The 27,027-nt window shown below is 40.1% G+C and overlaps 3 protein-coding genes across 3 annotated transcripts in view; all 3 read left to right on the top strand.

The window, feature by feature from the left end:
* Nucleotides 1–4,546, top strand: part of LOC118342258 (mitogen-activated protein kinase kinase kinase kinase 5-like) — a 36,901-nt gene extending 32,355 nt beyond the window's left edge. Inside the window, exons 28-32 of the mRNA XM_035680759.1 lie at nt 1,664–1,841; nt 1,966–2,034; nt 2,819–2,911; nt 3,004–3,130; nt 3,869–4,546. Coding sequence (XP_035536652.1) covers nt 1,664–1,841; nt 1,966–2,034; nt 2,819–2,911; nt 3,004–3,130; nt 3,869–3,965 — 564 coding nt within the window. The 3' untranslated portion in view covers nt 3,966–4,546. The remainder of the gene's footprint in view (nt 1–1,663; nt 1,842–1,965; nt 2,035–2,818; nt 2,912–3,003; nt 3,131–3,868) is intronic.
* A 2,312-nt stretch (nt 4,547–6,858) lies between these two features.
* zmp:0000000529 (WD repeat-containing protein 20) lies at nt 6,859–18,224 on the top strand. The gene is given in 7 exon segments (XM_035680430.1): nt 6,859–6,894; nt 6,897–6,965; nt 6,967–7,085; nt 7,087–7,267; nt 10,622–10,804; nt 11,533–12,942; nt 13,399–18,224. Coding segments are annotated over 7 exon segments (2,046 nt in total). The 3' UTR covers nt 13,447–18,224.
* Nucleotides 18,225–21,005: 2,781 nt separating this feature from the next.
* The window catches only part of hif1al (hypoxia inducible factor 1 subunit alpha, like), a gene marked incomplete in the record, with an annotated part of 19,407 nt that continues 13,385 nt past the window's right edge, over nt 21,006–27,027 (top strand). Inside the window, 1 exon segment of the mRNA XM_035679594.1 lies at nt 21,006–21,163. Within this exon segment, the coding sequence (XP_035535487.1) occupies nt 21,129–21,163 (35 nt within the window).

The raw sequence follows: 27,027 nt of genomic DNA, 5'->3' as shown, positions 1-27,027 counted from the left end.
CCGCATTTGACACCATTGACCATCATATTCTATTACAGAGACTTGAGCATCTAATTAATATTAGAGGAACCCGATTGAGCTGGTTTAAGTCCTATTTATACATGTTAACAATGAATCCTCCATGTACACTGAACTTAGTCATGTAGTACCACAATGTCCTGTTCTTGGACCAATTCTATTTACCTTATATATGCTTCCCTTAAGCAACATTTTTAGGAATCACTATATTCATTTTCACTGTTATGCAGGTGATACCCAGTCATATCAATCAAGTGATTAAATTAATCAATTAGCTAAATTACAAGAATGTCTTAAGGACATAAAGTCCTGAATGATGTGCAATTTTCTGATGTTAAACTCAAAACTGAAGTTCTTGTACTTGGCCCCAAACAACTCCGAAACTCACTCTCTAAAGGTATAATTACTCTAGAATAGATGGTATTACCTTGGCCTCCAGCACCACCTTTAGGAATTTTGGTGTTATCTTTGATCAGGACATGTCCTTTAACACCCACATAAAGAAAAACCTCTAGGACTGAATTTTTCATTTATGTAACATGACCATGACCCCCGTCACAATGGCAAAAATGGGCTTCCATAATAATGCTTGGGGATTTAAGGGATGGTGTAGAAGGAAAAGATGTGAACAATATTGTCACTTTGATGGGGAAAACATGTATTTAGAGCTACAGTACAAAGAGACATTCGGAGGATTTCGGTTCAACGTGGTAGACTGTAGATAAAAATGGCTCATTCTAATGTAATGAAAACATGATTCTTATTTTTAGGTGATTATACACTTTAAAAACATAGCTATGAATATTATATTTCATTTCTGTTAATAGATCCTCCTGAATGTTACACACGGGACCTTTAATTGCGTTTTAAGCAGGATATTTTTCACGAGTTTCTACATCAGAGGATCAAACAGGTCCAACCATTAAGATTATTATTAACAGCTGAGTTAAATTAAGTCTAATTTTCGGTTCCAGAGAAGTCAGAAGTTGGAAACTCAGATTTCCTATAAAGACAAATGCAACATAACATCTAGCACAGAATTTTTCAACCCTATTTTACATTCATGTCAATAGGGCACAACACAGCATTAGAATTCTTTTTTCCATCACAATGTGTCAAAAATGCAGCTTTTTCTCTGCTGTTAAGGGTCACAAGTGCTGCACCGAAGGTTGTACGTGAGCAAAAAGGATAAGTATAACATGCTGCGGTGAAGGGAAACCCATGAATGCTATATAGGAGATTCATTATGAATATACAACAGAAACATATGCAATTTGAGATGATGTATAGAATGATCTTTGTTACTTCCATTTTTTACCATTTTTATTGGACTGTTAACACTGACAGCAGCTAATAAAATGACTACTGGCAGGGGAATAAAGCATTTTATGGCCATTATAAAATTTCTGAGATAGCTTTAAACCATAAAATCGCTGTGGTTTTGAGAATAGACTTATTGGTGCCCTCAGTTACACACAATACTGTAGCTGAAAGGTTGCAGGTTTAAGTGTCCTTGAACAAAACACTTAACCTGTCTGCTTTGTGTTCTGCCCTGCGAGAGATGAAAACCCACAGCTAAATACCCAAAGACATTTAAAAGGAAATTAAACTCTTGACTTACACCTTGCCTCTTTCATGCTTGCAGCATTTTGACTTCCCCCTACCCAACCCTGTACGGGTGTTTGAGATGATCGTGGTGCCCCAGCAAGAGTACCCACTGGTGTGTATCGGGGTTTCTCGGGGATCCAACCCCAACCAGCCAGTCGTTATTGAATACATCAACCTCAACTCCAACACATCCTGGTTCACCAACTCCGGCCTGGGTAGGTTGATACTGCAAAGAGCTGCAAACACAACACCATGATTTGAATTCTCAACAAACAAGCGCTGTTGTTTTTGTTGCTGATGGTGGTGTTGTGGTGTCTGTGGTTGTGTGTGTTCTTACAGAGAAACCTTGCCCAGATGTAGTTCAAGTACACCAGTTGGACAGTCACTCGCTGCTCGTCCTCGTAGAAAGTAAGTAACTCTAACATCTTGTCTTTAATATTAAAGCACTCACAGTAGATTCTTTTTCTGACATTATACAGAGATAAGAGAGAGACATAACAACACAAATATCTGTACATTATTGTGAATTCAAAACCCACAACATTAGGAACTGTGGTCTCAGAAATACCAAAGAGCTGCATCAGCTTCACAAAGAGACCCTTTGTTGCGTGTTGGGTTGCATTAGATTGTACATGCATTCATGTCAAAGGATATTATGCAAGATGCACATAAATACATTATGTGTTCCAGACACAAAATATGAGAGAAGACCATCCTCTTCCCTTTGTTCTTGCTTCCATCCATCAGGAAAATGTATTCCAAAGTGTGTGGTCCAATTTGCCATGTGACGTTTTATAGGGCTTGTTTATTCCCATCACATTGGAGACAGTACCCACACTGTTATGGCATAGTATAACAATCAAATATTTGCAGCAGCTTCTTGTACAAAGGTACAAATAATCACAAATAAACTGCAATTTTACAAGACAATTAATGGGATCTTGATAATGGAAAATACCAATGTGCTGGTGTTTATTCTTAAATATGTGCATGTTGTGATATGGACAATTAGGCAACATGGTGAAGAGGTCATTTCTGACATTGTCTAGGGTGCCACTACAGTGTTTGTTTGCTAGACAGGAGAAGGATCTGACAGATGTGTGTGTAAACTCTACGTTATGTTTTGTCTTTGTTCTATTTCCACACTGATGTAGCTGTTGGTATTCTAACATGAAGCCTCTCTCCTCCGCAGGGTCGGTACATATAGTTGGTCTGGAGGGGGAGTCGAAGAGCAACAGGCCTCTGCCACTCGAGACCACGTTCTCTCATGATATTGAGTCTATAGGTGAGAACATCCAGCGACAAACCAGTGACGGTTAATATTGTAGATGATTAGAGCTCAGCATTGACTGACTGTCTGTCTTTCTGTCTGTCCAGTGCCTTTTGAGGACACGCTGCTGGTAGTATGGCGTCACGGTTGGCTGAGAAGAGGACAAGGTATAAACGAGGGGGCGGAGAATATCACCGACCACAAGAAGATCTACAGACTGGTGCAGTCAGACAGGTACAGCATGTCTTTACTCAATGCCTGGTTGCTTACATTTCCTTTTGATAAAAAATTTCTGGTGTGGTCTGGTCTGGACTAAAATGGTGGACCAACCATAGACTGTATAGTTAAAAATAATGGTTCTGAAGAGCCAATGTGAAGCTGGTTGGCTCTGGCCTTTGCCATCTTGACAGTCCTGACTCTGCCGGCTCGCGGCTAATCCAAGAATGGGCAAAGATGTGGAGCGTGGGTGGAGCTGAGGCACGCCATATGAAGCCTAGTTACTGAAAACAGCTCCCTGTGACGGCATCCATCTGTCACTCAAAGCGGGCTTTCCCTTAATTATACATAACTTTAAGCCTTAATATTATTTAAACGAGTGAGTTATATAAAAATTCACCCCCTGTACAGTTGTCATTAACAGAGTATTGAATTGCAGTTTTTGTTACTTCCATGTTGGCTTGTCGCAGCCACAGAGGTTGCTGCGTCAGACTGACTAAAGGACAGATCAATATTGCTATCCCTAAATAAGAGCAAGATAATTTTGCTTTGCTTTGATTTGACTGATGTTTCTAATATTACACTTGTTGCATTTTAGGATTTATTGAACCGTCTGATGTGATAAACAGTTGTAATCTGGTTTCCGAGCTACATGTAAGCAAAATGTGTCACACAAATGTAACCCCCCCAATGAGTTTAGGCAGGTTTAAACTCCATCGTATCCATGTTTGACATCCTCTGACCTTCTCACTTCAGGATGGTTGTCCTGGAGACGCATCAGACCGAGGACCAGTCGGGGTTGTCCAACCTTTACGTCCTGGAAATCGCTGAGAACTACGTCATCCTACCCTGAATCTCCTGTCTGCTGGCCTAAGGCATCATGGGAAACTCCCAACTCTGCTTCCATATGAATGCTTCTGCCCGGGACTTTCATCCACATTGACGGGCATGGAGGCGTCACTGCCACAGTATTTTATTTTCTAATGGGAGTAGATATGTCGGAAGGAAATGATGGAAGGATGTTGCTAATTCATACTGACCTGAGAGGATCGTTGTGTGTTGTAGCCTTTGTCCCTCAATCTTGAGGAGTCTGCTCTTATTTATGCTAATTTCAACTTGGTTTCTGAGATCCAGAACAATCTCCAGAATCCAGACAGCTGAGAAAACCGTAACTGAATAGTGAAGGAAGGTTCTCCTCCGACAACTAAAGAGGAGTATCTGTGTCCTTCCGCCACAGTATTGTCGATCGCAGCAGCAGCCGCGTGAAGGGAATGAAATATATGGCTTCAGATCCCACATACAAGCATAAAAAAGGACTGGAGCACTGCTGTTGCTCATTCTGTGTGTTGTTTTTTTTAAACCTGAGTTTGTATGTCAGTGTTGGATCAAAGATATACACTTCTTACTGCCGTTACACTGTAATAAAGATAATTACCACAACATGAGGTGTGTGTACTGACTGAGGGGAATCAGAATCACTTTTATTGGCCAGGTATGTGCACATAAAAGGAATTTGACTCCAGTTTTATGTTTGAACAAACACAGACTGACAGTATAAATAAACAGACTTAGATGTGCAGTTATATAGTTATGAGTTATCTATATCTATAAACAAACATTTGTAGACGGTAGTGCAATGGTGCAGAGTGCAAAGGATGCTGAAATAAATGTTTTATGTGCAGGTATCTTTATGTACATGAGGTAGGTGAATATGACAGTATATACAGTATGCAAAGAAACTAAATGTTCAGCAATGGAGAATAAGAAATGAATGGTTTCGTTAGTAGTCCGAGGGTTACTGTACAGGGCTGTTTACTCAGAGTGATGGTTTGTGGGTAGAATCTGTTGCTGTGTCTCTTTGTTTTGGCGTACAGCGCTCTGTAGCTCCTACCAGAAGGGGGGAGTTGGAACAGGTTGCGTCCAGGGTGACATAGATCTACAGGTAATCCCTGTTTGTGTGTTTAAGTGGTGTGGGTACGTCACTGTGCTACCTGTGTGTGTGTGTGTGTGTGTGTGTGTGTGTCCACCCTGTAATAAAAAGATGATGTATAATATTTACCCACAGCTCTACAGCAGTGAACTGTACTCAGTTTGTTTGTCGTTGCATTATGAAAAAGTACAGAAGGACATAAGTGCCGCCGCAGATTGTGTGTGATCTGCAGAAATCTGTCAAACTCATGTTGAACTGCTGAATGTAAAACAAAACATTTGATTAGAAATTAATCCAACTTCTGAATCTCAGCCTTCTGAAGACAAATAAAGGTGCATGAAGTTGTTGGAGAAACATACAGTCAATAATATCTGCACCTAATTTCAAGCCTCTGCAGTCTGATTCAGATTGTGCAAATCCTTCATTTGAATTCATTTATTCGGTAAAAGCTATTTTCTTTTTAACATGTAACAGTGTCAGGTTTCTGCAATTGAAATGAAGCTATCTTTGGTGGCACTAATAATCTTTTCCCATGATAAAAAGTTATTTTATGTTGCATTTAAAAGAAAAGCAGCAGTGGAAGAAAACCACACGGAAAATACTCTGCATTTCAAACTACATTTAAGTAAAATTAGGTATTATCAGCTAAATGTAAAGTACTTAAAGTATACACTGTGCAGTAAAATGGTGTTTAACTCTTATACAGGACATTTTTGGGATTAAAATTACTGCTGCATTGCATGAGTATGTTGCATTTTACTGCTGCAGATGTTTAAGGTTGAGCTCATTTAACTACTTTATATACTTGTTGGGTAGTTTAATCTACATAATAATACAAACATATGATGTATTGCTGTCCTGAGAGAACCAAGTATCTCTAAAAAGTCAACAACTAAGCTCAGTTTTCAACTTTGTGACATTTTTCCTCTAACCCAAGAAGGTTTTTAAATAGTTTCCTGAAGAAATAATAAATATTCTCAACCTGGGGTCATTGAGGGAGTTCCAGGGGGTCCCTAGAAAAATTGGGAATATTTTAATTTCACCATTAATTAATTGACTAGAAGTTAGAGAATGTATGTCTGTTCACTCTTCACTGTTAATCTGTCAAACTACAGAATAACTAGTAAAGAATATACTATATAATATAGCCTTCAAAGTAGGCTATATTCATTCAAAAAAAGTCACATCACAAACATTCAAAACCAGCACATCTGGACGGACATTGTTTTTCAGGAAGGGGATGAAAGACAAATGTAGTGGAGTAAAATGTAAAATGTACTCAGTTACAACCACTAGAAGCGTTATTATAGTGTATTTCCATGAGGGCGGGGCTGTGAAGTAGCACACCCATGTCTTTAAGGTGGTGCTGCTTTTTACCGGGTTGTGTATGAGGGGTAACGCGGAGCAGGCTGTCCAGGACCGGATGCCCTCTCCGTACCCCCCGACACATTAGTGTGAGTGCGCAGTGCCAGGCCGGGCCAGCGGCAGCAGCAGCCGACGCATCATCGCACGTACTTTACGCACACTGGATGCACGGAGGCAGAGACCCGGTCGAGGATGCTGCTTACACCGGCTCAGAAGGGCTTTCTCTCCGGGTTCATTTATCAGGTAGGCAGTGGTTTGGTGGCCGGTACTGGTGTAAAATGCACTGGAGCAAGACCGGTGTGCTGGTCGGCCTAGCTGAGCTCGGCAGCTATTGGCTGCTCGCCTTCGCCTCTCCCATTTCTTATTTCTAGTACTTTTTTTTATTGTAGCGTTGCATGTTTGTTTCCAGGTCAGCAATCTCAGTTTTCCTGTCGCTGTTTGTACTGAAAAAATGGCCGGAGATGGCGGCGCTCTGAAGGATATCCAATGAGATTAAATTCCCACTTCGACCAGAGGGGAGCTTCTACAAAGCTGCTCACCCTCTCGGACTCGCAGCAGGCGGGGCGGACTGCCGCTGGGTCCGTCCGCCGGTATGCCACGCTGGCCCAGGGCTGGACCCGGTCCTTATACCCGGTTGGAGGGGTCGGCTGCTGCAGTTGGCCCGGCTGCGCCGGCCGCGGGCCGCTGCCGCCTCCTCTTCCTCTAATGCCGCAGCCAACTCCTCTCCGGCCGGCTTCCTGCCGCCGGTCCGGGTCTCCATGGTCAAGCTGCAGCCCGAAGACCCGAGCGAGGAGTCGGAGCGGGTGTGCTTCAACATCGGCAGGGAGCTGTATTTCTACACGTACACCAACATCAAGAAGGTGAGCCTGCTCTTCGCTCCGCTCTTGGCCAGAATGACAGATTGGATGTTTTTTTTTTTTAGCTTAGCATTGTTAGCCTGCACTGCTAGTGTGATGCTGTTATGGTGTATTTCGTCATCTTCCCAAACGGAGCCCGTCTGAGCTGCTGGTGCTGCACATTCACTCACATTAAAGGTTTTATTTCTGTTGTGCAATGCAAAATGGAGAGGCTGCTGATTGTGGCTGAACAGTCAGTGAATGGTGCATCAGTGTCAGTGGACGCTACAGGAGGGCAACAGTGTTACTATACGGGCAGGAAACAGACAGGAAGAGTCAGACAGCTCTCCATTCACTGCGTTTCTTTTATTTGAAAGCATGTGAGCTCAAGGCTGTTTCTTCCTTTCTGCTGCATTTTGAATGTTAATATGAAGTCCTCACATCGTACACTTCCTGTTTGGAGCTGCTGAAGAGGGAAGCTGCAACGTGAGTCAAGATGCTGCTGATTTTAAAACTTAAAAAAACCCTTTTATAGCTCTCAAACTGCACCACAGGCTCTTTCCCCGACCTGTCCCTTCATGCACTAGATGATATATTGATATTAAAAGTCAGTCACCAAAGTGTGAAATATCATATAACACTACTATTTCTGCAAGAGAGAAATCTGACATTTTGAATCAGATGTTTTTCTCTCAACCAGGCTCTCGCCCAAGGGAATGAGTACTATCTGCATTTGTCCTCCAGTTTCTCCTTACAGAGCTTGTTTTTAGCATTGTTAGCATGCACCACAGGGATTTTAGAGGGCTGAAATTGCTCGCAGATAGCTGCACCACTTGCTTCTTAATGAGGAATGCTAATAACCCATTTAGGAGGAACTGGAGGACAAATGTAAAAAGCTTCTCCTCCTCTAAGGTGGCATGGATCAGTGAGAGAAAATGTTGGAACTGACTACATTTTAAAATGTCAAGGCTTCTCCGTCACTGCACACCGTCAGTCGCACCTCTTTTAGATTCATTATTTTCCTCTTTTCTGGGTCATAATTAAATTACTTCACAAGTGCAGTAAATGTAGATAATTTGCAGAGAAATGTGTGTCTTCATGACTCGTGCAGCTTTCTGTGAGAAGGCTGATTTTGGCTTCTGCAGGAAACTCATACAACATACAACAGACTCAGACTGTATATCACCATCAGTGTACTGTACATTCAGGATTTAATCAGTACAATAAACCCTCAGAGCAGATGCACATTTACATGTAATCAGTAGGCAGGGACGCCCATAAGAGGGTAAAAGGGGAACGTTTGATGGGGCCCAGCTGCTGGGGTGGCTCATGGAGGCCAGCAGTAATCATGTTACATAGGAGACAGACAGCAAGCTGTGTTATATGCTATGTGTCAATATGAGTAAAGCAGAGTTAGGGAGGGTTCACTGGCCCTTTTTACAAGAGCCCAGGCATTTCTATCAGTAGAGAGACACAGATACGATTCTTCCTCTCCTGATACTGACTCTGATACCTAAACTGTAGGTATGTGCTGATATTGAACCGATCTGATGGGTTAGGGTTAGGGTGCGGGATATATAAGGCATTATTACGCAGTCAGCAGTCCTTTGTGAGTGATGGTGAATTCTATACTGACATTGACAAAGAAACTGTATTTAATGTTGATCACATCTTGTCGATCAGCACCGGTGAATCTCTAATAATCAGTCTGAATGCACGCTGCCCTCCAGAAGGTAAAAAAGAAGAAAATTACTTTGCCTAAACTTCCCAGTAAGCATTTAATCACTGATTTGCTGGTCAAACTGGAAAAGACACTCTACTGTAGTTGTCCTGAAATTCAGATACATTTGTTTGAAAATGTTTTAGACGTCTACGATACATATACAACAGCATTTCTGTGACTGTATTTCAATTTGAATCAGGTCCTAACTGCATAACCTGAACGTCTAGACTTCTGAATTCTAAATCACTAATCAGTGTTTACTGGGTTGCCTCATTTACTTCTCCTTCACTCAGTGACTTCCTACATTTCCCAGAATGCTTTCTTCACACAAACTGTCCCAAACTGTCCCTGATGAGAAGAGTAAAGCCGGCACACTGACTTTCAAACCATACATTTAGTTAAAGAATAGGTTACCATTGTTATAAATCTGTCTTAAAACAATCCTCAGTAACAGTTTTAGTTTGCTGTAATTATTCCTCCTGGTCTTACTGGCTGTTCTGCTTCAGTCCTCTTTCCAAACAAAACTACATTCCAGGTTTATCTTCAGCTAATGAAACTGTCCTCTTTCCAAACAAAACTACATTCCAGGTTTATCTTCAGCTAATGAAACTGCCTCTCTGTGTTTTCCCAAACTGAGCATCAGGGGAGGGCTACGAACGTAATGAGGGAATTTTAAACTGAACAAACTTTGGAAGATACCCCCTTGATTCGACTAACGGACTGCTGAAACCTCAGGAATGTATTTCGCAATAGAACAAGGAGTGTGAATTGAATCCCCGATCACTTACGCTTGCTCTCTGTGAACAGGAGGAATGATTACAAAGCTGTTTCAGTGTTCATATAAGCCTTTAAATGGACAATCTGTTGATCTCATTCATTGCAGTTTCTCTCACTAAATTACATTTTATTGGGCAGTATGGGTATATTCTTTGCCCCTGCTGTTTTATTAGTGCTGTTTGATTGTGACTGCCTTCCAACACGTCGAGGCTTTGTTTATATTAAAATCTTGACAGCATTCACTACAGTGTAATCCAGAATGACTTTAGCAAACCCTCAGAGATCAGGTGTGACCTTTCGGTGTGCTGTTGATGGGTAGACCAATATCAGGAGCAAGAGTGTTTCCGGTGTAGAAATTCTCTGCAGCCATGTTATTTTCTGGTCTTTTGTGGCCACTGTTTGTGGAAAGAAACATCAGCGTCCCTGAATCTCGTTTAATGGATTTCTCCCTGTATGTTGAATGTCAGAGTACAAAGCAGCTCTAGAAAGAAAACCCTTGTTTTCTTCATTCTGACACCAAAACCTGATGTTTACTATTGATCTTTTGTATGGATGAAAAAAAAAATTCTATCCAACTCTGCTGCAGCTGCTGTGGAAATATCTCAATGTGACTTTTTCTCATCTACACTTGATGGTCATTTGTCAAAATAAGAGAACCAAATGACAAATGGGCCCAGAAATGTTAGATATATTGTCAGCAGATTTGTAACTGTGCTAAATTGTTTTAGTGTGCTCTGAAATGAATCCTGCGGGACAAATGAAAACCCTTTTAAGAACCCCTGAACGTCCCTGAAACTCACTTTGTGAACCTTCACTGTTCTTGGCTGATGTTTTGTTTGTGCATCATGGCTGTGTTTTCCCAATCTGTCTGCCTGCAGGCTGTAGACCTCAGTAAGCCCATAGACAAGAGAATCTACAAGGGGACACAGCCGACGTGTCACGACTTCAACCAGTACTCCGCCACGGCAGAGAGTGTAGCTCTCATCGTGGGTTTCTCAGCCGGACAGGTCCAGTACCTCGACCCCATCAAGAAGGAAACCAGTAAACTCTTCAATGAGGAGGTATTATATTTGTCTGTGTATGTCTGCGCAGTGGTCGGGGGTTGCAGCTTCCTTGTTGTGATTAAAGCCTGCTACAATACATCAGAAGTAATTTGTCATTCTTGTATCGATTTTTTTTGCCCTAGTTTGGAGACTGTGATGTAGCCTAGAAATTCCAACACTGTCTTCAGCCTTTTCCCTCTAACATGCTTTGTCACATTCTTTTACTGCGTCTTCTGAACTGCCTCTCTCTGTTTAATGGGATTCTCTTTAATGGGATTCCCAATTGAATTTAGGAGATTGGGGGTGTATGTGTGCACTACTGCATGCAGACTTTGTGTTTGCGTGAATCTGTTCCCCTCCCTGAGATTTGCTTCTCTCAATCTTTTTCTTTCCTCGTCTTCCACTCCCTGGTTCTCTCTCTCTCTGTTGGTTTCAGTCTGTCTCCTCGCTGTCTCTGCTGCAGCCTGTTTCTTGATCTCTGTAGACCTTCTATCTCTTCCCAAGCTTCCTCCTTGCTCGTGTGCTTCTCTTAATAGCTTTTTAATCACACATTTTGCTAGCAATGAGTTGACTCAAAACACACATAAAGCATAAACAAAACTAAAATGTTTACTATTTTCCTTTCCATTGTTTCCATATCCTATTTTCCCTCAAAACCCTCTCCCTTTCTCCTTCTCTCCTTCCAATTCTTCTCTTTCCCTCCTCTTCCCCTCCTTTTCTCCATCCACCTCCTTCCTGTTTTCCAGAGGTTGATAGACAAATCCAAGGTGACTTGTCTGAAATGGCTTCCCAAGTCAGAGAACTTGTTCCTGGCCTCCCATGCCAGTGGCCACCTCTACCTCTACAACGTGGACCACCCATGTGGCACCACGGCCCCACAGTACTCTCTGTTGCGGCAGGGCGAGGGCTTCGCCGTCTACGCCTGCAAAACCAAGACGCCGCGCAACCCATTGTTACGATGGGCCGTGGGTGAGGGAGGCCTCAACGAGTTTGCCTTCTCTCCGGATGGTGTGCATGTGGCGTGCGTAGGACAGGACGGCTGCCTGCGCGTCTTCCATTTTGACTCAATGGAGCTGCAGGGGGTGATGAAGAGCTACTTCGGTGGGCTGCTGTGTGTGTCATGGAGCCCCGATGGGAAATATCTCGCTACAGGTGGAGAGGATGACCTGGTTACGGTATGGTCATTTGCAGAAAGCCGTGTGGTTGCAAGAGGTCACGGCCACAAGTCCTGGGTCAATGTGGTGGCATTTGACCCCTTCACGACTTCCCTGGAAGACGATGAACCTATGGAGCTCAGTGGCAGCGAGGAGGACCTCCACCAGGGTGTGCCAAATAACTCCATGCACTTTGGCCGGGTCCGAACAAGTAGCACATTGTCGCGTCTTTCTCGGCACAGCTCTAAAGGAGGCAGTTCGGCGTCAGTCACATATCGGTTTGGCTCAGTGGGGCAGGACACCCAGTTCTGTCTGTGGGACTTGACGGATGACGTGTTATACCCACGCCTGCCGCTGTCCCGTGCCTTTACTAACACTTTTGGACCCTCGCTATCCAACTCTGGCAGTGGTGTGGTCAACAGCACTTCAGGTGGGGGAGGAAGTGGAGGGGTTGAGGGGCACCATCACCCTCCTAACACTAACACCGGCACCTCCAACCCACCAACGCTCCCCTTACCGCTTCCTCGCTCCCTTTCTCGCTCAAACTCTCTGCCCCACCCCGCTGTGGCAAATGCCTCCAAGAGCCAGGGTGCCTCAGAGGGCAGTGGGGGAGGTGGAGGAGGGGTAGGGAGCAGCACCGGAGGAAACAGCACCCCTTTCAGCATCGGTCGCTTTGCCACGCTGTCGCTCCAGGAGCGCAAGTCGGACAAATCCGGTTGCAGCGGCGGCGTGGAGAAGGAGCACAAGAGGTACCACAGCCTGGGCAACATCAGCAAAAGCAACGATAAGATCAACGTGGCGCCGAGGAGCAACCGGCTGGACGCCGCCAAGGTCCTGGGCACCACGCTGTGCCCACGCATGCATGAGGTGCCACTGCTGGAGCCACTGGTGTGCAAGAAGATTGCACACGAGAGGCTGACGGTCCTGGTGTTCATGGACGACTGCATCATCACAGCCTGCCAAGAAGGACTCATCTGTACCTGGGCACGGCCGGGGAAGGCGGTATGTATAAAATTAACTCTTTGATTTGACTCTTTGGCTACAACTAACAATTACTGTCACTATTAACTTTCCTTTCCACTTCTCTTCAGTATGGTTTGACTTATTTCAGGATGTTCATCATGAAATGGTAATCAGCCATTAGCGTACTTGGTGTTAGTTGTTAGTATATTTTTACTGTTTTGTCAGTAAAACTTCACTCCAAGTTCATGAGTTCAATGATAGTCTGCAAACAGGTCAATAAAACGTTTGTTTTGAGTTTTTAACCTGGTGAATATTTCCGACTGCACCTCTTCTAAAGGTACAGATATGACTCAACAGTTTGAGATGATTTCACCTCCCGTCTCCTGAGCAACAATGGCTTTTTATATTCCTGCGCTTAAAAGTGAAGTGCAGATCTTCTTGGTCTGATTGTCCCCGTCTGTCTAACTTTCTTTTATGTTTTGTCTTTCTGTTCAGAACTTGACAGCACAGAACGGGAACTCTCCGAGTGGCACAGTGGTATAGCTGGAGGAGAAGCTTTGCACTCCATCTCCTCCCTCGTTGTCTTCTCTCTGTCCAGCACCCTCTCCACCGATCCTCAAACGTCAAATTAGGGGCCAACAATCAGAGACCTTCATACCATTGCAGTATTAAACCCTCAGTATTACTCTCTGTACTTGCCATGACCCAAACCCTGTTCCTTAATGATTTTACTCTCACAACGGCCAGTTAGGTGGGAAACACTTCCAGAGTCGTTGGCACATGCAGTATGAAACTACCTTCAACAGATTTATGAAGTCTTTAGATTGCAAAGATTCAAGCTACCTTATCAGGTTAGTTTGGCTTAGAGTAGCTGCAGTGGATCATATATCTGACATGGCCAAAAGTATGGGGACACTACTAGTTCCAGTAAAGACTTACTAGTACAGCAAACTGTGATATTTTACACACAACAGTGTTCTTCCAGCTTGGCAGTTTGGGGAAGTCTTTCCTGTTTCTACATGACAGTGCCCCACAAGCCAGGTGCCAAAGCCAGGTCCTTTAAAGAAATGGTTTTCCAGTTTAAGGTATAAGAACTTTATTGACTAATTAAACGCTTTCCAGACGAGAGGATGGTCTATGGTTTTCTGATATCAACAATCACATATAGGTTCAGGCGTCCACGTACGTTTGGCCACATAATGTATTTAAAACTCAAACCTCGGTTCTTATCTCCCCGACAAAGGCAACAGCCATAAATATTTTAGTGTTTTGTTCAAAATTCAAATTTCATGACTCACTCGCTCTTCTTGTTTATATAATTTAGAGCCACAGATTGTCTGCTTTTCTTCAGTGCTATTTTTTTGTACATCAGGTACAAAGATTAAATAAGTTTTCTTTCTAGTCAGAATCAACACAAAATGACTTGTTCTTTGTAAGGGATTTAAGGTTGTTTGTTAGCCTTCATTCACTTTTAAAGTGAGTCTATATTCAGTTAAACCCATAGTTAGGTCACAGTTACCTCTCAAAAATATCACGTGTATGTAACTTTAGATTTAAAGGGCAACACTTGTTCCTTTACATTACATTAGGAAGGAAATCTGAAATGCTAAATGATCCCTGATGTTATTATGGTGGTCAGCAGTAGGGCAGGGCTGTAGCACTGTGCTTCAGGGAGAGTTTCCCACCTCACGCCGCTGTGGGAATAAAAATGTATTGCCAGTGCTTCGGTCCTCTGCCTTCACCTCACATGGCCGTGATTCTCTGCGCAAAGACTGCATCGAACAAACAGAGATCGTTTATCCTTCCTGTCTGCAGCCCTGAAACCACGCGGAGCAAACAGCAGGCCGGACTCCGTCTTCATTCGTCCTTCAGCCCCTCCTTCGTCTGATCCCTCTCGGTTCCCCTTCATGCAAAAGACTCTGCAAAAGCCACGGTCATTGTATTTAAGTTTATTTATTTTATCACAAGACTGTGTAGTAATTTATAATGTAAATACTGAAAATACTCTATAAATACAAAAAGGACAAACGTGTACGGAAATAATGACTTGACAGCAAGGAAATGAAGAAAAAAAACCGGAAAGATGAAGAATATTAATATATGAAGATCCTTCTATTGTACATAGCAACCACGGTTAAAAACTGAATGTCTGCTGTTTTAGGGAACTTGAAGATGTCAATGTGTTTTTATTTTGTGTGATAGAGTTTCTCCAGTTTGTCCCTGAAAGCGAGCTGGGTTTAATCTGTCACCTGAGGCAGAAGCATTTCGGGTCCAGTGTGACTTTTTAGAGAGACTGACCCGAGTCGAGCACAGAGAGCAATATTCGGAGCGGCTGCTGGCTGTACATTTTCAGCTGACTGTCCCAAGTTAATAGGTCCGAATAATACTAATTCTCCTCAACATCACGCACGAACAAACAGCATCTTTAATGAATAACCTGCTCACATACAAACACACACACTCTTGCACATTCCGAAAGTTAAACTGCTCACACACACACACACACACACACACAATCCCCTTATTATGGTGTAGCATCATATAAACTGTGTCTTGGACTCCATTCCTGTTGCACCTGAATTGCCTCTTGCAAGAATTTGCACATACAATAAATCCACAGTCCATCCATAGCTGCCATGAGTGACACAAAGGGGGTGTTATTGTGTTGTTTGATCTGACCTCTGTGCAGAAACGGCTCCTGTAATCCCTCCATTCACTGGTATGTCTTCAGAGGAAACGAGATTTGGATTTATTTCTTTTTTGATTCTGCTTATCGATTTTTGGTGCTTATTGAATCTTTTTGTTCAGATTTCTGAATAAGGAGAGAAAAGAGAATATGTTGCGAGCAAAAAAACACCTATATTTTTCATTAGATTTGGGCTTACTGCCATAAATCTATGGCCATGGGCATTTTGTGATGATTTGCCATGCACAGGTTGAACATGCAAATCATCTGTTCTACATTTGTTTTTGCTGGGGTTTGGACGTGCAGACATTAGAGGCATTATAAATCTGACAGTGGACATTAAAAACTCTGCATTCTAACTCTTTTTGGTTTTAAACTTCATTATTTAGTCTGACATTGTGTTCGTGTTGGCTGATTTCTGTATGGGAGGGGTTGTTAGTTTGCTCTCTCCACACAGAAGCTGCAGCAACAGTTGTTAGGAGCAGTTTGTATGAAGCCTGTATCAATTTAAGAGCGGTTAGCCATGCTAGTGGCTAGTGATGACAACATCTGTCTGTCTGTTTGTCTGTCAGTTAGTTCAAAACAAATAAATCTTGGATGGACTGCCATGAAATTCTATTACCAGAGGATGAATTCAGCTGACTTTGGTCTTCCTCTCACTTTAAATCCAGCACCATCATCAGGTCAGAATTATAGTTTGGTCTGTGATCAAATATGTAAATCTAGTGACATTCCCATCAGCCTCAGCTGTACTTTGTGCTAAAGGGCTGGTGTGTAGGATTCAGTGGCATCTAGTGATATATAGAGCCAGTTCCTGTAGAAACATGGTGGTTCAACAAGACACATTTTTGAGTCCTCCATGTTGTAAACATGATTGGTATGTGATGGCAGGTCCAAATGCTGTTTTCAGGAATCGATGAGCAGAATTGAAAAGGCATGTTTAATGAGGAATAATTGGTTGTTGTAAATCTGGAACTGGTTTTAAATTCAGAACCGGTTCTCTGTACCCTCGCTGATAATCTACACACCTGCATGTGAAACCATTCCTGTCCACTTCTGCGCCATCATCCAGGGAGAAAGGACTGCCGAGGTGTTTCTGAACAGAATCAGTTGTTTTCCTTTTAACATGCTTCTTATTTTGGGCCATAACAAACTACTGACTCCTGCCTTGTACATGTGTCACAGCTCGGTGCCAATTGAAAGCTCACAGTGCAGCAAACCGGCAGTATTTTTTATCAGCCTTCGTGTTCTTTCTTTCTTTCTGTCTTTTTTTTGTGGGTTATAAAGTTACCTGTCTGACAATACATCCTATAAATAGCAGAGCAACTTCCAGGACTGCAGGAGCCAAGGTTATGCCCTTGGAGCAGCAGACAAACCACCGGGTCCCTCGCACTGTGTTTGAGCCAGTGCGCGGGTATTGTTGCAGCCCATATCTTTGTCGTCATAGCAACGGCATGTCTGCTGAGTGTGTCTTGGATGAGCTCACGAGCTCTGGGGTCAATCTCGGCTTTAAGGATAAATTAATGCTTCATCACGATGTCTGAGCGGAGAGGAATAACTAGATCAGCCGTCTTCGGGTGTTTTAAAGGAATATTTCATGTTAAAATGATCCAAACCGAAGATTAAAAACTTCCACTGGAATATTTTAAATTATCTCCAAACAGGTTGTGCAGCTTAGACCAAGTGTTTTATAGTTAAATGTGTTCACAGGCTTTTACATTAAAACACATTCTGATCACAAGTGGGCATTGTTGAGTAAAGGTGTGAACCTGATTTAATGTCTCCACATCTGCAGGTACTCAGGGATGCAAATGAATTCCTGACTGCATTAAAGTCAGTATATTAGTGTTCATGCAGAGTCGATGTGTAAAGAGAGGACTCTTCATTATCGTGTCTCACTTTTTTCTTTCCTTTGTTTATTCCCTTATGGGGTTTTTTTTCTGTGGGATTTGTGTGAAAACACTGATCGCAGTTCTCTTTCTACCTCTACAATAATAATAAGTAATATGTGCGTATGTGTATTTCTCTGTTTAGAGGTCCCCGACAGTTAAAATGAAACTCGAGTGGAGAACTCAAATCAAACCACACATGGTCATTGGAGATTGTATTAGAGGCACATTCTGATGCAGGTGTCTAATATCTGACACCACAGCATCGTCTGTGTGGTTGTTTGTTTAGCCACAAAAACATTTGAGATATGCTGCACAAGCTGTTTGAGGGGATTTTAGTCTTCTTTCTGTGGGATGGAAACATAAACAACAACATAAAGTAGAACTAGAAAATGTTAAGGTGAAATACAGTAAGAAAACTAATTAATTTCTTATTTGCTTGGTACATTTTCTATTAATTTTAAGTTGTTGTCCCTTTGCTTGTATGTTTGTTTGTGGAGAACATCCTCACCTTGACAGGCTGACAAACAAATGTAACTGTAGCTGAAGGAGGTCAGAAGCAGCGTCGCTCACCTGGCCAAAGGAAACTTAAAGGGAAGATCTTCAGAGTCTAATGAAAAAGGTTGAATTGAATTAATTTACAAAACAAAAGAACTTGAACACTCACTATTAAAGACGCAGCGTGTAAATCAACCTGTTATACAAGGATTTCCAGTTACTTTACTTTGCTTTTTGACAGAAGCATCTCATTTNNTGAGAGGTGACCGTACAGAACAGAGTAAATACTGGATAAAGGGATGGTGATTGTAATAATGAGGCTGTGGAAGCTTTACGACTTAGAGACTAAAACCTCCTTAATGAGCACTGAACTGAACGGGACCAGCTGGAGCTCCACCTGAGTACAGTTCGCTGCGTCCACGAGCAGAAAGGACAAAAACCAAACAGCGTCGAGTCAAAATGAGACAAAAAACCTGAGCCGACAAAGTTTGAACAATAAGTGAGGATGCCACACTATTTATTCTCTGAATGTCTCGTTCAAACAAACAAACAAATATCATTCCATGTTTATTTTTTATTCACATTTCAGGCTGAACACACACTTTAACTGCTTTAAGGGTTGTTTTTTTAAAGTGTTTCTTATTTCTCTGTATGTATGTATGTATGTATGTATGTATATGCATTATCTATTATCACCATACAGTTACCCCATGCACGGACACACACACACACACACGCACGCACACGCTTTCACACACTTTATGCCTGTTCTGGTGGAAGTTATAACGGCAGAATGACGTCACTGTATCCAGTTTGTATATGGAGATCTGTTATTAAAACGTTAAACCTGAAACAGTGTGTGTGTGTGTGTGTGTGTCTGTGTGTGTGTCGGTTTGTGTGTGTGTGTGTGTGTGTGTGAGCTGCTGTTAGATCCATATTGGTTTTATTGGCTGAATTAATAATGTCAGTATGCTGGAGGTTCCTCCCTGACCGCAGCCACACATAAATAAATAGTAAAACCAGACTAATTATTTTTACGGGTTCATGCTTCTTAATGAGTATTTATAAAAGAAGTAATGAACAGTGTTCATTTATGTTTTGTTATTCCTGTTTAATGGAGAGTTTTGAGTCTAAATACTGTTTCAGATGTTTCTGCAGGGAAATACTGCTCTAATTGTATCAGCATTTAATTAATTAAATAAAAGATTATTGATTTTTTTACACAAAAAGAACAAAACCTAACTTAAAAAAACAACTTTAAAGGGCTTTTACACATTTTACCCCTTTAAAGACAAATTAAATACACTTTTATTAACATTAGAGTTAACCATTTTCCCAGTTTAAATTAATTTCCTGTTCTTCAGTCTGCTGATTAACGTTCACACCAGACAGGGATGTAAAACTTTAAGGAGGATTAAACACAATTTGCTCCATAGAAAACAGTAATCAAGAGTTAGTTACTGTTTTATATAAAGTAAACTTTAATAGTTAAAGTTAAATCAACGTTCACTCCTTCATCAGGAATATGTCTTCCTCTCTCTGCTGGCCGATGGAGGGCAGAACAGACAGAATCAGTCCGTTTCTCTGCTCCTCTCTCCGGCTGAGGAGGAGGAAGAGGAAGAGGAAGACAACACCGAGGTTGTCGACGTGACGGTGGGCGTGGCCTCCGGACGGCTGCGTCAGTTCGTCCGTGATGGGAGCGTCAGCTGCGTCAAGTTAGCGTCAGTCAGTAACACCGGATGTAAATGTACATATATCAAAATAAAAGCTCTGATCTGTTGGCCCACTTTCACCAAAGTTTCGCCTAATTTCAGTTAATATTTTCATCATTAATCACTGCAAATAGTATTTGATCAATTATTTATTCTATGAATTGTACAAAAAGAGTAACAGAGTCAACAACTCTTAATTTTTTCAAATAAAGTCCTCACTTTTGAGATTACTTTGTATTTTTATGAATAATTTACTTAAACAGTTGATCACCTATCAATTGCTGTTGATACATTACTGTATTTTACTTTTTACTTGACCACAGTGATTAAACAGCAACCGTGTCAAACTTTATCATTGTTTAGTTTAGTTTAATTATTAATTTGGGGACTTAAATCCAAGTATATCTTTGTACAACTCCGGCCACAATATATATACAGGACCTTTAATCTAACACTAATGCATCATATTCTATTTGTTACATGAATATATAGTGGAGCTGGATCTAGAGGGGTAGAAGCTGCAACCCCAGTTTGGTGTCAAATTTAACACATTAATTTAGATTAATAAAACAAAACATGTTCAAAAATGTAAATAAATTGAATGATCTGTTATGAAGTTATAGGTTCAATGAAAAAGACATGTATTTGGAAAAAAGAAAATAAAACAAGTAATTGATTTCTAATGCCACCTGTAGATATTTCTATCTAGCTGTACCAATATAATTAAATGTTTATGAGTTCAAATATCTTTATTTATCTTCATTTTCACATATTGATCCATATGATTGTATGTGATTAAATAAGTATCAGAATCAGAAATACATTATTTATCCCCGGGGGAAATTTGTTCATTACAGTTGTTCCAGTCACACAGCATTAAAGAATAGTACTTATATACAATATCTAACACAATATATAAAATAGAAGTGAATGTATGGGTATATACATATAGTAAATGGAAATAGACATATAATAAGAGCCTAAGAGATATAATAAAATTATAAGAGCCTACATAGAAAGTAAATGTAAACCTAAACATGACTGAAAACATTACACAATAATGCTGACAGAAATTAAATAAATATTAATGAGTTTTAAGATTGTAAATAACAAAAAATGACATAATAATAAAGGAGTATATAATTCTGCCACCTCCTGAATATCTCTCTCTTTATCTGTAGTGGAAGTAAAATACAACAATATTTAATAGTTAAAGTATAAAATAACATAAAAACATTTAAACACATCCAATGTAAAGCCAGTGACGTCAACTCAGCTGGACTCTTATTTTGGAAGATAACGGAAACAGCGTCGTTGCCGTACCGGTGCGCGTTGACGTAGCGGAGGATCGTTGTGTTATTCAGTGTGTACCGTCGGGCTTTGCCACAATTAACAGCCGTTTTTAAAGGTCAGAACCGCGGATCGGTGCTCGGAGTGAACATGGAGGAGAAACAGGAGACCGTGGCGGTGAAACGGTGAGACTTATCGATTACCGATATATAATCGATCGGGTTTTATTTCGGGTTGTTTTTCTCTGCAACTTTGGTGCGCACGGGGCTCTGAGGCGGGTTGTTGAGGTGTGATCACTGTCGCTGAGTGTTGTGTTTCAGTGTTTAATCTCTGCACCAAATCCGGAGTTAACGAGTGTGAAAGTCTGATTTTAATTTACACTTTATTATCTCCCAATAAACAGGAAGCTTATTTATCGATTCATAATAAGAATAAGAATAAGAATGATGATGCGTTCAGTGTCCTGTGTTGGTCAGCCTTTGTTCATGCCACTGGTTTGCTTCATAGAGTTCATTATATATATCTATTTTTATATTTATTTATTGATTATGTGCAGCAGCCACACACACTCACATGCTTGCACTGAGCTCAGATCCACGTGTTGGCTGACCTCTGATGACTTTGTGTTGTAATATTTAAAGAATTAATCCTGTAACAATGAGCCTCCAAGAATAAAAGAAGAGAGAGAATATGAGTTCCTCAACCTCTCTGATAGCGTTAATTGTGAAATAGTTAAAGCTGGAAGATGCAATACTGGGATTAAATGAGGAAAGCAGCATGTAAATACACATTTTATTGTGTTAACCACCTTTATTTTTCATATATTTGATACAGAACCAGTGTTTTGTTTGTAAAATTCACATATAAATGAGTTCTTCTGGTGTTCGTGTCTTTAAAAAAGTCCTCAACAGCTGATAAAATGGTCTCCTCTGGCTTGTTTTCATGTTGGTTTATAGTTTCGATGTCTGTGTGTGTGTGAGTTTTTGGGCTTTGAGCCATTTTTAAACCATAATGAAGCTGGAAATAACCGTGGGAGGGGACTCACTTCCTGTCCAGACAGACCTGAGAGGATCCCCAACTCACAAAGCCCGCTGTTAGCTGAACAAAGAGGGACTGACACAAACATACAGGGCTGCTGTTGCTGTTGTTGTTGTTGTTGTTGTTGTTGTTGTTTTGGTCACATTCTGGTATTTTCTTCAGGGGGAAACAAAAGATTAAATCTGCTGAAACCAGTTGTCAAATAATCAATTAGTTAATGTTAATTAATAATTATTAAGGTTAAAATTACATAAAATTGCTTCTTATATGCTTATATGTGACCTTTTTTTAGCTTTTATACTATGTAATAATAAATATATTTTGACCTGATCAGAGACGATCAATTAACTGAGAAAATTACAACAATAATTGATGGTTGCAGCTTTTCTTCTTTCTGTCTAAATAAAGTTAAAATCTTAAGTTATAAGTTTAAAACAAAGTGAAATCTACAGCGAGTTACTTTCTTTCTGAAGTGATGCCTGAGTTTCAGTACTGTATTGATCTGGCCTGTATTGATCTGATCAGTATTCTTGCAGGACTCAGTATGAAAGTTGTGTGTGAACCTGAAATTAAACATCTAGTTTGGATTCAGCCGATAATGTTGATTATTATCTGGTCTTGAGTCAGAAATGCTTCGTATAGTGCAGTTAAAGTCTATATTCACATTAAAGTATATGTGTTCGCTGTCAGTGCTGATTTTAAAGTGTCCATTAATGATTACTTTCATTATTAATCTGCACATTTCCCTCGATTAATTAATGATTTGTTTGATTAAATGTCAGAATGTGGTGAAATATTATTAATTATTGTCACGTGAGACAAATAAAAAGAGAAAATCCTCCCAAAGTAGAAGCTGTTTGCTATTAACAGGTCAGTGCTTTGCCTTTTTAAAGTGTCCAAACACTACATTACACAGTAAAGATGGTTTATAAAGTAGAAGATAGTGAATGAGGGAGTGAGTTTGTAAGTTGTTGTAATTGTTTACAGCTTTGTTTTAAATATTTGACACATGTGAACCTCTTTAAAGACACAAATTCAGTCCCATATATACCAATATATATAGGTATATATTGGTATCATAGTCGTTTAGAAGCATCAGTGGAAAACTACCAGTTATTTTAATTAGAATTTTAACGTGTGTGTGTGTGTGTGTGTGTGTGTGTGTGTGTGAGAGACGGCACACAACCACACACGCACACACACACACACACACACACACACACACACTCTTCCTCATTTCGACACCCTTTTGTTTTGGTGAACAGTTTGTGCAGCACAAACGAGGCCGAGATGAGTTTACTGTTCAGGGTTTAATATACACGTCAACAGTGTGTGTGTGTGTGTTCTCTCTAGACTTCTTCATATTTCCCTCCACTCTCATTATACTCTCTCTCTCTCTCGGACATTGTGTTCTCTGTGAATGAGGCCGACCAGCTGGTTATCCTTCACCTTACAGTACACACACACACACACCACAAATCTAGAGTATTGTGTTGCGTCTACTTGGACTGCTGACAGGCGGTGACTGAGTGTGTAGGGATACGATTTTTGGGTTGCTGTTACTTGATGTGATGAGTTCCGTGTTTAGGGAGGGTGAAGCAGTTGCAGTTGTGGAAGTATAGGTATTAATTTTTAAGTTCATACTTCTACGCTGGACTTTAAAGTGATGAGTTCAGGTTTAATTTATCACACAGATAGTGTTATTCACATATTGGATACTCGAACTCGTTTGAATGTATGTCTACTACAGAATACATCTTGGTTCAGGTCTTAAAGGGTACATGGTTGAACAAAGCGCGAGGAATTCCAAGATAGAATTTATACCTCGCACAAACTTGATGAATTTTTTGACATGAAGACGAGTACACACCACTCCACTCCTCCTCCATTTCCGACCAATCATGAGGCAGTATGTATTTAAATTGATGAATTTTATTTAATATAGTATATTATAACAGCTTAGATAGCTCTATCCTATGTTCAATAATAGGAATTGTCTTGCATTTTTTATATTGTCGAGGTTTTTTGTTGAACATGTCATGATATTAAACAGTCGACCGAGGATGGGATGGGAGATGGCTGTGTAGTCTGACTTGGTCACCTGGAGATAACTGGAATAGGTAGAGGTGGTGAAGGGCAAATATTCACATGTTACAGATAGTAGAATTGAAATGTTATAGAGTTCTGATTTCTTAACTCAATAGATAGAGAGCTTTCACTGGGTGGAGTTCTGTAGGTTTATGAGTGTTGTTTAGTATGTATAGTTGATTAGAAGGTGACATAGTTATATGTTATTAACATACTATGTATTATGGTTGTGTGTGTGGCGGGGACTGCGAGTGTCTGAAGTGTGGTCTTTTTGAGAGCTTGCTTCTCTTCTTACTCTATGTGTTCTGTGGGGGCGTAGGTTGTCTCTCGATTCTACAGCGCCATCGATGACTGAGTAAAAATATATACACATTTAGTCATGCGATTGACTACCAAATACATTACGCACAATGTATTTACGATTGGTGCTCATCGGGGAACACACACCAATATCGATTTGTATTACGAGTATATATTTCTTGGAATTACGATCTTTCGATGTATTTGACTGACTGATTATATCTGTTGTCGGGCTCTTCAGATGTGTATGTTAGTATACACAACAAAGTTTAAAAGCTGCTTTAGTGACTTTTCAATCAGTCACAAGAGTCGCAGTTTAAGTTTCTCAGATAAACACACAGGGTATGTGTTTTGTGGTCAAATCGATACGAAAACACTTTCAATAAACAGTTATGGTTTTACACAAAGGTTTGAAACACACACACACACACTACACACACACAGACACAACACACCAAAATCACACTACACACACCAGCTTGTTTCTTAGTATTGTGTGCTACCTTATGCCAGCCGTAATGATATGTCTGTTCCGGTGGTAAGTCTAAATGTCATTTGTTTATTATGCCATTGTTTTCGTCCTGTTTGTCGTGTGGTAGATACTTACTTCATCGTTTGTTTTAACATCTGAGGCTGCGTGGTGAAAGTTATTCATGTTTGTTTTCTTATGTATGACGTTTTTATGTTTTTGACTTCTGTATCTGTTCTTTGGTTTTAGTGTTAGTTTGAATGTGATAAAGTAAAATATCTCTGTTCAAGTTTGTTGTGATTTTGATATGTTGCTTGTTTGATTTTGTTCTGTTGATGTTTTTTGATTTTGATTTTAACTTCACCTTGGATTTCGTTAGCTGCTACGTGTCTTGTTTTATTTTGTTTTTTTTTATTTATTTTGTATTATTTACGCAATTTTTTTTTTTAAGTAGAGTTATCTAGCATTTATGAATTTTTTTTTTTTACATTTGGATGATTATTATTGGAATTTAGCTGTAAGCATGAATTTTTTGTAGTATATTATTCATTTAGTTGTGTATTTGTCATGTTGTTAATTTAATATTGTAATTTTATTACTTTAATAATTCATATATTAATTTATTTTTAGGTTTCCTTGTTTGTATATTTGTATTTATTATTTATTGTTTTGTTTGTTTTTGTTTTGCCATACGTATGATTGTTTTTTTAGTTTATCAAACTGGAATATTTTCTCGATTAAATCTAATTGATTATATTTGATGAATATTGAAGTATTTGAAATCACAGAAAACAAAGACGGAAGATTATTATAGGAGTATAATGTAAGTTAAATATAATATTCCAGTCTCTGATTGTTTTTCACAGTGCGGCATGGATCCTGTATTACAGTAGAACTTACTGGACGATACTACTTGCTTAATTATAAATTAATGTTACAGGGAGCCAGAGGTATATACTATAAACATAAGTTGTTAATGGGATAAATCTGTTTTTATGATTAGGATTGGGACTCGATATAGTGAGGATGTGTAGTGTGCAATGAATGCTCAAACAGCTGGCCTACTACCAACATCATTTACTTCGATATCAGCTACAGCATTTAGCCTCCAAACTATGTAACAATATCCTATTTCTGGCCTATCTGGAAGGACCGCCCTAATAATTAACCTGATATTATATAATATCACTGCTAATCAATCATGAAATCTGTATATTTACTTCAAGATTTTGTTCGCAGTAAGTGTTTGATAGCACTACTGGTCTCTGGGGCTTAATGCTGCGTAATCCACTCTGCTTGTATATTTTTATATTCATTTTGAATTTCCGTAACTAGCATGGCAGCGCTGGACAACTAGTGAAAATAGATGCAAATTTGTTGCTATACATGCTGCATTATTTATTTAGTTGGTTCACTGACTGCATTTATCTACCACTGACACTTGTCTAATTAATTTATGTGATACACACTATTCTAGATATTTCAAATTCTTACCTCTTCATTATATTATTGCATCTTTATTATCCTGTATAGCTTAGTTTATACGAGTTAAACAACCTAGATCATAAAGAAATTTTACAGAAATTATAGATTATGAGTTTGTGATAATCTGACTCATTCATCATCAACTTTGATTTAACACAAATAGTTAAATGAGTACAGTGTCTATATTCACGACACACTTACATGCAGTGTATCTCGATCCAACTATGGGAGGAGCATATCAGAGTATACATCAAGATGAAATCATTGATTGTACAATGGAGACGCAGAGGCTTAGCACTTCAGAATAGTGGCGACACACATAGTTTATGCGGTTATTTGATTCAGAGTTGCGTGTATTGAATATTTTAATCAAGTTTGTGTTGTTTCTTGTTGTATTATTAATAGCTGTTTGTGTCTGTGTGTTTCGAGTTAGATTAGTATGTTGTGTTAGATTGAGTTGTGTGTGTGTGTGTGTGTCTGGAGAACAAACTGTGGTATTATCTATTTGATTAAATGTAATTGCAGTATGCATGTTTTTGTTTTTTTGTGTTAGGAAGAAGTGCATGCACTAATGACGAAATAGTTGTATGGATAGGGGTAAAACACACACACAACAGCACACACACCTACTGTACATAATACAGTGGTGTGTGTGTGTGTGTGTGTTGT

This window comes from Morone saxatilis, unplaced genomic scaffold, assembly GCF_004916995.1.
Source record: "Morone saxatilis isolate NCDOM2014 unplaced genomic scaffold, NCSU_SB_2.0 Contig8, whole genome shotgun sequence".
Classification (NCBI taxonomy): domain Eukaryota; kingdom Metazoa; phylum Chordata; class Actinopteri; family Moronidae; genus Morone; species Morone saxatilis.
Note: the sequence above shows the minus strand (reverse complement) of the source record. Positions and strands in the feature narration are given on the sequence as shown.